This window comes from Melospiza melodia, unplaced genomic scaffold (assembly GCF_035770615.1).
Source record: "Melospiza melodia melodia isolate bMelMel2 unplaced genomic scaffold, bMelMel2.pri scaffold_32, whole genome shotgun sequence".
NCBI lineage: Eukaryota > Metazoa > Chordata > Aves > Passeriformes > Passerellidae > Melospiza > Melospiza melodia.
In genome coordinates this window covers 9,781,167-9,794,884 of record NW_026948638.1, presented here as the reverse complement: position 1 = coordinate 9,794,884, position 13,718 = coordinate 9,781,167, and the positions used below count along the sequence as shown (strand labels likewise).

Here is a 13,718-nt window from a genome sequence, read left to right as displayed (position 1 = left end):
GTGAAGAGGTAGAGCTTTTTTGAGGTGTGAAAAAGCCCTTTTGATGTGGGCCTGAGTTCTCTGAGTCTAAGACTGAGCTGTTTTCACTGGGATTTGAGGTGACAGATCCATCCCTCTTGGCTTTTAGACAGCAGAGAGGCGGAGAAGATAAAAAACTTAATGCAAAACCAAAAGGAGAAGCAGCCAGGTGTGTTGCCAACATGGATCACAGGGAATGTGAGTGACCAGGGCTGTGCCCAAAGTGCATCCTCCAGTGGGGGATGGAGCTGGAGCAGCGCACGAAGCTCTGCCCGCACTCGGGGCACTCGCAGGGCTTCCCTTACCAGTGCCTCTGTTGGTGTCGGGTCAAGTGAGAACTCCTGGAGAAGCTCTTCCCACACTGGGGACACTCGTAGGGCCTCTCCCCAGTGTGGATGCGCCGGTGCCTGATCAGGTGGGCGTTCTGCCTGAATCTCTTCCCGCACTCAGGGCATTGGAAGGGCCTCTCCTCTGTGTGACTCTGATAGTGCCTGATGAGACGGGAGCTGATCTGAAACCCCTTCCCACACTTGGAACACTCATAGGGCCTCTCCCCAGTGTGGGTCCTCTTGTGCGAGGACAGGTGGGAGCTCTGTGAGAAGCTCTTCCCACACTCCCCACACTCGTAGGGCCTCTCCCCAGTGTGGGTTCTCTGGTGCTTGATCAGGTTGGAGCTCAGGCTGAAGCTCTTCCCACACTCCCCACACTCGAAGGGCCGTTCTCCAGTGTGGATCCTCTGGTGCTTGATCAGGCTAGAGCTCTGGCTGAAGCTCTTTCCACACTCCCCACACTCGTAGGGCTTCTCCCCAGTGTGGATCCTCTGGTGCACAATCAGGTTGCAGTTCCGCCTGAAGCTCTTCCCACACTCCATGCACGTGTGAGGCTTCTCCCCATCATGGAGCTGCTCCTGGAGTACCAGCTCCGAGCTCGGGCTCCATCTCCCACCACCTTCCCGGCCCAGGCTGGCTCTTTCCCCCTCAGATCCCCACCAGCTGCATTTGCAGCTCCTCCTCGTGCAGCATCTCCAGGGCTTTTCCTCCCCGTTGGCTTCCTGCGCCGTGGAGGCGCTCAAAACAGCCTCTGCCAACAGGTTCTGCTGCGGGTATTTGTCCTCCCTGCTCTCCATGCTCAGCTCCTGCTCTGAGGGAGGAAGGACAGGATGGGATTTGCCTCCATGCCACAGGCAAGGGCAAGGAGATCCCCCAGGGCTGAGCTGCAGCCGGGGCTGTGTTGGGCTGGGAGATGGAGCAGCACAGAGGGGAAAGGGGCACTGATTTCCTCCTCACCTGCCTCAGTGTCCCAGGGCATCTTCCTCTTCCTCACAGCATCCCAGGGGTTGGCAATGGGAAATCCTGGTTTGGGGAAAACAAGGGATGAGCACGGTGAGTTTGAAGGTCCCTCTGCCCGAGTCTGTCTCTACAAGTCACTGGCCACGTGGGCTCCATAAAAACCTCCCAAATACCAAAAGATTCAGCCCTGGAAAAGCCTCCCGGGAGTTCTCTGTCCCTGGTCCCTCCCCTCTGGTGTTACAGTGTTCCCCCCTGGCCCAGCTGCTGGGGTCACGCTTGGATTGGGGGTCCCCCTTCTCCTCGGTGCCCGCCCTGTCCAGGCTGCTGGGAGACCCAGCAATGCCAAAAGCTCCGCCCTTCTTGGCTCTCACCATTTCGGGATGCCGGGGCTGTTTGGGCTCCCGGGCTCCCTTCTCCCCTCATTCTCTGCTCGGGGCTGCACCGGCTCCAAGGAGTCCCCCCTGCCCCTCTCCAGGCTCTTGAGGCTCCCGCCCATGGCGGCGCTCCCCCCTCTCTGGGCTCCCCACTTTGGGCTCCTGGGGCACACAGGGCTCTGCTCCTCCAGGCTGCCTCTGCCGGCAGCCACCACCAGCACCCCCCGATGTCCCCCCGAGGGGCCTTTTCCGCTCAGCCTTGGACTGCTTCATTCTCCAAACATCCCCCCAAAAACCCAACTGGGAGTGACTGGGAACATGCTGCAGGGAACTGGGCCACGCTGAGGGATACTGGGAGTAACTGGAAAAAAAGTGAGGGTGAAAGAGCAACTGGAACCATGTGGAGCACAACTGGTTCATACTGGCAGTGACTGGGAGCACACTGAGCTCATCTTTGGATCATACTGGGAGGGACTGGACTAATACTGGGAGTGTCTGAGAGTGACTGGGAACACACCCTGCACATCATCCCCCATGCTGGGCCTGACTGGGAGCAACTGGGAGCATGCTGGGAGCAAATGGCATCATACTGGGAATGACTGGGCTGATCCAGGAAGGAACTGGGAACCATGCTGGAGGCGGCTGGGACCATACTGGGAGAGACTGGAAGCAACTGGGATTATACTGGGACCACACTGGGAGGGCTGGCATGTGACTGGGATCAAACTGGAGCTTACTGGGATCATATTGGGGTTGAAAGGGAGCAACTGGGATCACATTTTGGGCTACTGGGAGCAACGGAGGGAAACTGGGACGAGGCTGCAAGCAAACTGGAGGAACTGGGAAGGACTGGATGCATGCTGGAGGCAACTGGGATATACTGGGCATGACTGGGGGATCATACTGGGAGAACTGACACCTTACTGGGGCCACTGGCAGTGTCTGGAAATGACTACAGACATGCTGGGGGCAACTGGGATATACTGGGAGTGACTGTCACCATACTGGGGGGACTGGAACCACACTGGGAACAACTGGGACCATGCTGGGGAGAACGGGGCCCACACTGGGGGCACTGGCATCAAACTGGGAGTGAGTGAGAGCAACTGGGGTTAGACTGCAGGTGACTGGGATCATACTGGGAGTTGCTACACTCATACTGGGATTATACTGAGTGTGAACGGAACCTGACTGGGGGTTACTGGGAGCAACTGGGATCAGCTGGAAGGTTCTGGAACCATGATGAGAGCACTGAGACTATAACTGGGGCAACTGGGATCATACTGGGAGCAACTGGGACCACCCTTTGAGTACAGATAGAAACTGAGAATATGCTAGAGGAAACTGGGAGCAACTGGGAAAGACTGGGATCATTCTGAGGTATCTAAATCCTACTGGGAGTGTCTCTAACCATACTGGGGGGACTGGAACCACACTGGGAACAACTGGGATCATGCTGGGAGCAACTGGGACGATGCTGGGGGAAACTGAATCTACCCTGGAGGCAACTGGGCACCACTGGGACCCTGCTGGGAGGGACTGGGACTGTTATTGGGGCAACTGGGATCATAATGGGAGGAACTGGGAACAACTGGAATTATGCTGGGAGCAACTGGGATCACAGTGAGAGCAGCTGAGTCCATACTGGGTTACACTGGGACCGCATTGAGAGCGACTGGAATCATACTGGCATTGACTGGGAGTGGCTGGTTTTGTGGATTTTGGGGTGGTTTGGATTTTGGGGGATTTTATTGGCATTTTGAGGGGGAGCTTTTCTGGGGAAGTTGGGTGTTTATTGAAATTTTTTTGTGTCTTTTTTTTAAATTTTGTTTGTTTTACTGGGATTTTGTTGTGATTTTTTGGGACTCTCAGAAATTCTGGGGGTTTTATTGGGATTTTTAGGAGATTTTGGGGCATTTTATTGGAATTGTGGTAACATTAAGTAGGATTCATAAGGGATTTGGGGTTTTTTGGGATTTGGGGGGTTTTGTGGAGTTTTTTGTGTGTTGCCAGGATTTCTTTGGATCTTGGGGGAGATTTTGTGGGACTTTTTATGGTTTTGGGGACATTTTTCGGGGATTTGCAGATTTTGATCAGGATTTTTGGTGTTATTGGGATTTCAAAGGATTTTGTGGGCTGTTATTGGGATTCTAGGGTGTTCTAATGGGATTTTGAGAGATTTAATTGGGATTTTGTGGGTTTTATGGAGATTTTGGTGCCGGTCAGCTGTTCCCCACACCCAAGGAATGCTCCAAAGCCCCCCTAAAATTCCACAAAAACCAAAAAAAATCCCCCAAAATTACATGAAAGTCCTCAAAACCCCAAGAGAATCTCCAGAAATCCCAGTGGAACTCACCAAAATTTAAAACAACTGCTAAAAATTTCAATAAATCCCCCCCCCAAAAACTCCCCTGCAACCCAAACAAAACACTTAAAATCCAAAACCCTCAAATCAACAAAACACCCCAAAATCACGTAACCATCTGAAAACCCAATAATTCTCCCCAAAAATTCCCCCCAAACCCCCAACAAAATCCCACAAAGCCCAAAAAAGCCATCTCGAAATTCCCAAAAACCCTCCAAAACTCCAAAATCCCCACAAATTCCCCCAAACCCCCCAGACTCAGTGGGGCCGTCCTGGATCAGGGGGCAGCGGCCGGTGGAACAGGAGCCACTTCAGGGGGCCCTCAGAGCTTTTTGGGGAGGGGGCACCATGGGAGACCCTAAAAACCGGGGGGGGGGGGGAACCCCTGCTGTGCCCCCTCCCCCCGAAACCCCCAGACCCCGGTTCAGGGTGGGCCTGGGACCCCCGTGTTGGAAAAGAAATGAAATTTAGCAAAATATTTAATTATAGTGAGTTGTGTGTGAACTGGTTTGTTAAAAAGTAGTTTTGTAGCCGTTGAAAGTGTGTGTTGGGTTTTGTGTGTTACCTAGCAGGTAGTCTTAGAGATTTAATAATAATTAAACTAGTGCAAGAAAGTAAGAATGCTAACCTGTCTAGAGGCAGCATACAATGCTCTTAGAATAAGATAAGCAGAGGATTAATGATCTTGTTTGTGAACCAAGGAATGTATCACAAGGGGTCTGTGACCAGGCAAGGGGAACGGGGAACTGTTCCTTGGAGGCTAGGCAAGGGGAACGGGGAAACTGTTCCTTGGAGACTTTGTTGTGAATCGCATGTATAAGAGGGAAGCACCCATACGTGAATTTGGGGGCTCGGACTTTAGGGACGTGAGTCCCCCAGTTCCCCGGGCCCTTAATAAAGCACCCACAAAACTTATCCGAGTTTTGTGTCATTTATCAATCGGGCAACAGTTTTCTGGCGACCGCGGCAGGACTCCGAGGGCTGCTGGGGCGGTTCGCGTCCCGATCCACTCCAAGCCGGCACCGAGCACTTCTCGGGGAGTCATCGGTCGTGCCCGACCCCCCGCGCCTGTCGGACAAACTGCATTAAGGTAAGCCCGAAGGTGCTTTATATTGGAAAAAAGGTGATAATTGGATTTGGATTTGGTGGTTGGTAAAAAAAGCCTAGGCTCCGGCCATAAGACGTCTAAGGACGCAGGACCGGAACTCGCCTCCTGTTTGTTTTAGGGAAGGACGTCGAGAAGGTATATTGGTTTAAGGTATATTGGTTTATTGGGATTAATAGTGGAATTAAAGGTTGTAATATGATGTCTTTTAAAACTTTTAAAACCTTAGTGCAAGCCAATGGTAAAATACCTGGAAATACACCATTAGGTTGTATATTGAAATGGTGGAAAAGTGAAGGGTATTATCAAGAATTGGATAAAAGTAAAATGATAGATTATTGTAATCATTGGTGGCCTGAATATGAGATTGGGGAAGCGGGATGGCCGATGAATGGTACACTGGAATTGCGGATAATGGAATCTTTGATGCAATTTTTAAGGAGGAATGAGAAATGGGATGAAATACCATATTTGGATTTGTTTTTCGTTTTATATCGGAAAGAGGAATGGCAAAAGGAATGTGGTATTTTGGTTTTAGAAGTGAATGATGAGAGGGAGTGTGTGGGATGTAAAGAAAGAAAGGAGCGTAATTTGTATCCTTCAGTCGAGGAAGATTTGTCTTATTGTATAGCACCTCCGAGGGTTCCGGTTGCTCCTAATGTGCCCCCTGCTCCCTCTGCGGATATAGCTATAAAAACGGGATCTAGTGAGAGTGATAGTGATGGTGGTGATGGTGAAAAGAATGAGAGTGTTAAAAGAACTCCGTTAGCAGGGCAGACTCGCAAGGGAAGGAAGGGGCAGAAGGGGCCACATTTAATTGCACCGTTGAGGGAAGCTGTGGGACCACAGGGAGAAAGAATACTTATAAAGGTGCCTTTCTCCCCCGGGGATTTGGTAATATGGAAGCAATCAGCGGGGAGTTATCGGGAGGATCCTGAAAGGGTGGCAAGGGTGGTTAAAATGGTGATAAAGACTCAGAATCCGGACTGGAATGATTTACAGGTATTATTAGATACTATAATGGATTCCACGGAAAAGGAAATGGTTATTAGAGCCACTAGAGAAAAGGCTTGTGAGGAAATTCGGTCGAGACAACTAAATGAGACAGTTGATGAATTGGTACCAAGTGAGGAACATAAGTGGGACCCAAACTCTACGGGAGGAATAAGGGCTGTAAAACGATATCAGGAATTGTTGGTGGAAGGAATTAGGACAGGAATACCTAAGACTATGAACTGGTCTAAGTTGTATTCGGTCAAGCAGGACAAGAATGAGTCTCCGTCTGCCTTTTTAGAGCGATTAAAAGACATGGCTCGGAAGTTTACTAATTTAGATGTAGAAGATCAATCAGGAAAACTTCAATTGGCATTGTTGTTTATGGGGCAATCACAAGAGGATATTAGGAAAAAGTTACAAAAGCTGGAAGGAGAGGATACTAGAAGTTTGGATAAAATGCTGGAGGTAGCATGGAAGGTATACAACAACAAGGAAAAAGAAACTGCAAAAAGACAACAAGCTAGTATTCTGGCTGTGATGCAACAGGCAGGGGCAGGAGGAAGACCCATTAGGGGTCGAGGTCGGGGAGGAGCTAATCACGGACAGAGGGGGTTGCCAAGAGGTCGGGGAGGATTTGGGTTTGCACCTAACATGGGGAGGTTGGATCCAAACCAGTGTGCGTTTTGCCGACAATTGGGACACTGGAAAAATGAATGCCCGGTTAGAGGAGGTATGGGCATGGGAAACATGGGATTAAGGACAGCCCCAGTGGGAAATGCCCCTGTGGGAGGATTCACGGGAGGACCAGCAGAAGTCGCTCAAGCAGTACTTTTGGGAAACTATCAGAATCAAAGCTGACTAGAAAAGGATTTAAGGGTAGTTTTAGAAATAGATGGAAAGGATCAAGAATTTATGGTAGACACTGGAGCTACTTATTCTGTACTCAATAGACGATTGGGACCTTTGAGTGACACAACGGTACAGGTGGTGGGGGCAACAGGGAAACTAGAGGAACAACCATTTTTACAACCTTTAAATCTTAGGTTTGGGGGGAAGGAATTAGATCACCAATTTTTGTATATGCCAAACTGCCCCACACCCCTTCTTGGCAGAGATCTGTTGTCCCGACTTAATGTGAAAATAATATTTGAAGGGGGAAGGGTGAAATTGGAAATACCTGAGGAACAAATAGCAGGCATTTTTGTAATCAAGGAAGTGGATGCCTCTCCTATTCCAGAAGAAATTGAGCAGGCTGTAGTACCCTGGGTATGGGAGTCAGGGGTCCCCGGAAAATCTAAAGCTGCGCAGCCAGTAAAAGTGGAACTAAAGGAAGGGGCCCGACCAGTGAGGATAAAGCAATACCCCTTGAAGCTTGAGGCAAGGAGGGGAGTAGCCCCGTTAATTAAACAATTTTTGGCTCAAGGAATATTACAGGAATGTGAATCGGAGTATAATACTCCAATTTTTCCAGTAAAGAAACCTAATGGTAAGTACCGTTTGGTACAGGACTTAAGGGCTATTAATGAAATAGTGAAAGACATACATCCAGTTGTTGCTAATCCTTATACTTTGTTAACATCTGTATCAGAGGAGTTTAAATGGTTCTCAGTGATTGACCTTAAAGATGCCTTCTTCTGCATCCCACTGGCAGTAGAGAGTAGGAAATATTTTGCCTTCGAGTGGGAGAGTCCTGATTTTGGGAGAAAGAAGCAGCTTATGTGGACGAGACTCCCACAGGGATTTAAATGCTCCCCTACTATTTTTGGAAACCAACTGGCCAAGGAGCTGGAGGAATGGAAGATAACCCAGGTAACAATATCCCCATCCTTGTATGTAGTCCTGCAGTACGTGGACGACATCTTTCTGGCTACTAAGGAAAGGGAAATGTGCGTGGAATTAACAATTAAATTACTCAACATGCTTGGCCAAGCAGGGTATCGGGTTTCTAAGGAAAAAGCTCAGTTGGTCAAAAATAGCGTTATTTACCTCGGTTGTGAGATCACACAAGGGCAGAGACGTTTGGGAGTAAACCGAATAGAGGCAATATGTGCTATTCCTTTGCCTTGTAACCATCAGGAATTGAGATCTTTTCCAGGAATGGTGGGATGGTGTCGACTGTGGATCATGAATTTCGGTCTCCTAGCCAAGCCACTATATGAGGCCTTGAAGCAGCATCGGTTGGAGTGGACGACACAGCAAAAGAAGGCCTTCCAGGAATTGAAGCAGGCACTAAAGGAGGCCCCAGCCCTAGGACTTCCTGACGTGATCAAGGAATTCCAGTTGTACATGAATGAGAGGCAAAAACTGGCATTGAGGGTCCTCACCCAGAAGGTGGGATCCTGGAAGAGGCCAGTGGGATACTTCTCTAAACAACTGGATTCGGTAAGTTCCGGGTGGCCCTCGTGTTTACGAGCCGTGGCGGCAACAATAATTCTTATTCAAGAGGCCCGGAAATTGACTTTGGGGGCAAAAATGAAAGTGTTTGTTCCCCATATGGTCATGGCCGTTTTGGAGCAAAAGGGGGGTCACTGGCTATCATCCAGTCGAATGTTGCAATACCAGGCCATCCTGAGAGAACAGGATGATATTGAAATAAGGACTACTAATCATGTTAATCCAGCAGAGTTTTTACGCAGTGACCAGGAAGCTGGGGGACTGGTGCATGATTGCGTAGAGGTAATTGAACAAGTATATGCCAGACGCCCCGACCTAAAGGATGAACCATTGGAAGAACCTGAATGGGAACTATACACTGATGGATCCAGTTTTGTCGAGAATGGGACTCGCTATGCCGGGTATGCAGTGGTAACATTGGATCGGGTAATAGAGGCAAAGGCTTTGTTACCTGGAACTTCAGCCCAGAAGGCAGAGGTGATTGGACTCACCAGAGCCCTGTATTTGAGCAAGGACAAAAGGGTTAATATCTGGACAGATTCTAAATATGCCTTTGGTGTGGTTCATGTACATGGGGCGTTATGGAAGGAAAGGGGGCTTTTGAATTCACAGGGAACCAACATCAAGCACCGGGAAGAAGTGCTACAGCTACTGGATGCGGTACACAGTCCCAAAGCAGTTGCAGTAATGCATGTTAGAGGACATCAGACTGCGGAAGGAGACGTTTACAGAGGAAATCGATTTGCTGATGTTACAGCACGGCAAGTGGCACGGGAAGTATGGACTCAAATGGCATTGGTACCGGTAAGAACAAATCCGGCTACCCCATACCTGAATCAGGAGCCCAAATATTCAATAGAAGATGGAAAACTAATAAACTTGCTAGGGGCACAGAAGAATCAACTTGGGTGGTACGTTACACCAATGGGACAAATAGTGGTACCTACCCGCATAATGAAATTTATTTTGGAATCAGAACATAATAAATGTCATTGGGGGGCAGAAGTATTGGTAAAATTTTTGAAGAATGAGATAATCTCTAATCAGATGTTAACAATGGCAAAAAGAGTTAATGCAATGTGCCCAGTATGTTTGAAAAATAATCCAGTAGTTAGGAGACAAATACAAATGGGAAAGTTGCAAGTCGGGCCACAACCAGGAGATTACTGGCAAGTTGATTTTTCTGAATTGCCTAGGGCACAGGGATACAGATACTTGTTAGTGTACGTATGTACGTTCTCAGGGTGGCCGGAAGCTTTTCCATGTAGAACTAATCAGGCTAAGGAGGTGGTAAAAACCTTGTTAAAAGAAATAATACCAAGATTTGGAGTACCTTTAGGATTGTCATCAGATAGGGGTCCACATTTTATAGCCGGGGTAGTGCAGGAATTAGCACGAATATTAGATATAACCTGGAATTTGCATACCCCCTGGAGACCTCAGTCTAGTGGGCAGGTGGAAAGGATGACTCAAACCCTGAAAGGACAAATCAAAAAGATTTGCCAGGAAGCTAAACTGCACTGGCCTCAAGCTTTGCCTTTGGCCCTACTCAGGATTCAAATTAAACCAAGGGAAAAGGTAGGCGTAAGTCCATATGAGATATTATATGGCAAACCATATCATGCAACTGTATTAAAAGGGGAGGTACATGCGAGTGGGGACCAGGCGATTGCAGAGTATGTTATGTCACTTAATAAGATCTTGAATTCTTTAAGAAATACGTTACAGTGGAATACACCGCTCACGCTGGAGAATTCTGTCCACGACATCCAGCCTGGGGACCAGGTGTACGTCAAGAAGTGGATCACGGATCCGCTACGGGAATCATGGAGCGGACCCCACCAGGTGATGATGACGACCTACACGGCGGTGAAGGTCCAGGGGATGGATGCTTGGATCCATTACACCAGGGTAAAGAAGGCACCGTTCCAGTGGGAAACCCAGATAGTGTCTCCAACCCGGATGGTCTTCCGCGCAAAGCCGCCTTCTTAATTATATTACTGCTAGTAATCATGAGACTAGTACCCGTTCAAGGGTCTACTCTTGTACAGGTTGAAGAAACAAAGGTTACAGTCATGGAAGGGATGGATGTTCAATTAACTTGTGTTATCTTTGACAGCCAGAAAGTTGAGGCCGGTGAAGTTATTGCAATATGGCAATGGGGGGCTGAAAGAAGCCGAGGCAAGATAGGAGTCGGTTGGGAACAGGATAAACAACAAGGAAACACGGTACTGAATCTTACCAAGGTAACCACAAACGATACGGGAGAATATACATGTTTGGTCAAAATACGGGATAGTTTTGATTACAAAAGAGTGAGTATGAGGGTTTTGCCATGGACAGGGGATCGTGCTGAAAACATAAAGGTTAATCCAGTATCAATGGCAGTGGACATGTGGGATGGGCCACCTCTCAGAATAAATTGTTCCTTCCTAGTAAGATCAAGATATCAAAGGAACCTTTGGGTCAAATGGTGGAAGCAAAATAGGGAACTGACCTGGGACAGAATAGAGGACGGGACCAATTGGTGGGGAAAGGAAGGCAAAGGTTGTGGGTGGTCGAGTGTCACCAATCCTAGAATAGGAAATGCATGGTGGAGGCATGACAGAATGATGTTATCCTTACAGAGACATGGTAGGAGTAGGCGGGAGGTTAATGATACAATAGAACGAAATACTGAGCAGGAAAATTTAGTGGTAGGATTAATCAGAGATTTTGGGATCATGCAGAATGTGACTAAAATAACAGCTTGCCTGCCATTGCCACAGGCTGCAGGTGAACCAATTCCCTGGGGAATAATACCAGTAACCAAAATGCCTGAAACATTCAAGAATGTTTCATGGTCCTGCCAGTCAGTTCCCAAACCAGTAGATGTATGGAGGGATTTGTGTATGACCACTCAGGCTATGACTAGAGAGGAATGTGAAAAGAAATCCAATCATTATGGTTGGATTCAAAATACCAGGAGGTGTTTAATTGCAACCCCAATAGATGAGCCATGCAATACAGTACGAATAAGAACGAAATCCCAACAAAATGAGATGAGTTGTCAGAATGTCACACAGAATTTTGACACCTGGAATAGTTGGAAGACATTATGGGGACCTAGTGTTTTGGAACACTATAATTACCTTGGGGAAGTACAATGGTGCATCCAATGGTCAGGAGTAAAGAATCAGTCACATTATAGGGCCCTTATCACGTCTACATCTTCCCGAGAGTTCAGACCGCAGAAAGAGGATTGGAATTGTACTGAGGTTTTTACATGTGATACACCGGAAGACCGAATCGGATTGGTACCGATGAAAATGGCATTAAAGTGGGGATGCGAGTGTAGGGGGTATGATCACACGGTTAGCAGAGAGTCCATGGATGGACCTATAGATTGCAGATATACTACTGTGCATAGCCCTGGAAATCTAGTCTGGGTGTTGGGACACGGACAGTGGACCACACATTTACCTCTAGATGGATCAGTAACACAAATCACCCTAGGGGTTCCCACATTGTGTCCATACTGGAAACAGAACAGATTGATCCAAAGGAAAGGACTCAGAAAGAGGGAAGAATCCCTAGAGGAGCAGTGGCATGAACCTGGCTCAGGAGTGCAATTTGGATGGATATTGGAGTCATTATTCCCTCCGGTAGCGACATATCGAAACAGGGAAATGCTCAACAATTTGTTAGGACAGACAGAAAGGTTGGCAGCAGCTACTAAGAAGGGATTTAAGGATCTAAATTTGCAATTGCAAGCTACATCAAGAATGACCCTACAAAACAGAATGGCATTGGATTTGCTACTGTTAAAGGAACATGGAGTTTGTGGTTACCTGAGTAGGAGAATAGATCATTGCTGTGTACACATTCCAAATGTTACACTTGAAGTTGAGAAAGATATTTCTCAACTGGCAGAAGTGGAAACAAAAACCAAGGAAATTGAAAGGGAAGCACAGCATAATTGGATAGGAGCAGTATTTGATTCTTTGGGGCTTCACCTGTCTGGCTGGATTACGTCTGCTATACAGTATGTACTAATGTTTTTAGTATTTTTAGTGACTATATGGATTGTATATAGATGCCTCTTAGGTGTGATCGAAAAGGAAAAGAGGCGATCTTTCCGGTTGCTGAAGGCGATGACCCGCGGGCAGCAGAATGAGGAACACTCTCCACCTCGTTATGAAGATGTTACTGTCAATACTGTTGATTGAGCATCCTTGCAGCAGGACTGAAGGATGCTCAAAAGGGGGGAAATGTTGGAAAAGAAATGAAATTTAGCAAAATATTTAATTATAGTGAGTTGTGTGTGAACTGGTTTGTTAAAAAGTAGTTTTGTAGCCGTTGAAAGTGTGTGTTGGGTTTTGTGTGTTACCTAGCAGGTAGTCTTAGAGATTTAATAATAATTAAACTAGTGCAAGAAAGTAAGAATGCTAACCTGTCTAGAGGCAGCATACAATGCTCTTAGAATAAGATAAGCAGAGGATTAATGATCTTGTTTGTGAACCAAGGAATGTATCACAAGGGGTCTGTGACCAGGCAAGGGGAACGGGGAACTGTTCCTTGGAGGCTAGGCAAGGGGAACGGGGAAACTGTTCCTTGGAGACTTTGTTGTGAATCGCATGTATAAGAGGGAAGCACCCATACATGAATTCGGGGGCTCGGACTTTGGGACGTGAGTCCCCCAGTTCCCCGGGCCCTTAATAAAGCACCCACAAAACTTATCCGAGTTTTGTGTCATTTATCAATCGGGCAACACCCGGGACCCCCAAATCTCCCCCGGGACCCTTCCAGGAACCCCAAACCGCCCAGAGCTCCCCCAGGGTTGGCCCAGAACCACCCCGGGCCCCCAAAACCTCCCCAGGACTCAGACCCCCCCCCCCATTTCCTCCGAAAATTTACCCCAGACCTACCTGAGACCCCCCCCTCAAATCCATCAGACTGCCCCAAATCCCCCTCAGACCCCTCAATCCCCACCAAACCCTATGAAATCCCCTCAGAATCCCCCACATTTCTCCAGAGCCACCTCAAACCCCCCAGATCCACTCACAACGCCCCAGTTTCTCTCGAAATCCCCCAAAATCCCCTCAGGCCCTTCAAATTCCCCTCAGATCCCTCTTAACCCACCTGAGAACGCTCCAGACCCTCTCAAGTTTCCCCCCAAGCTCCCCAAAGCCTCCTCA

General features: G+C 48.0%; 1 protein-coding gene across 1 annotated transcript in view; it reads right to left on the bottom strand.

Annotated features, from left to right (window-relative positions):
- Positions 1–254: 254 nt before the first annotated feature.
- LOC134434161 (zinc finger protein 501-like) overlaps positions 255–13,718 on the bottom strand; it is a 75,978-nt gene continuing 62,514 nt past the window's right edge. Inside the window, exon 5 of the mRNA XM_063182844.1 lies at positions 255–925. Coding sequence (XP_063038914.1) covers positions 320–925 — 606 coding nt within the window. The 3' untranslated portion in view covers positions 255–319. The remainder of the gene's footprint in view (positions 926–13,718) is intronic.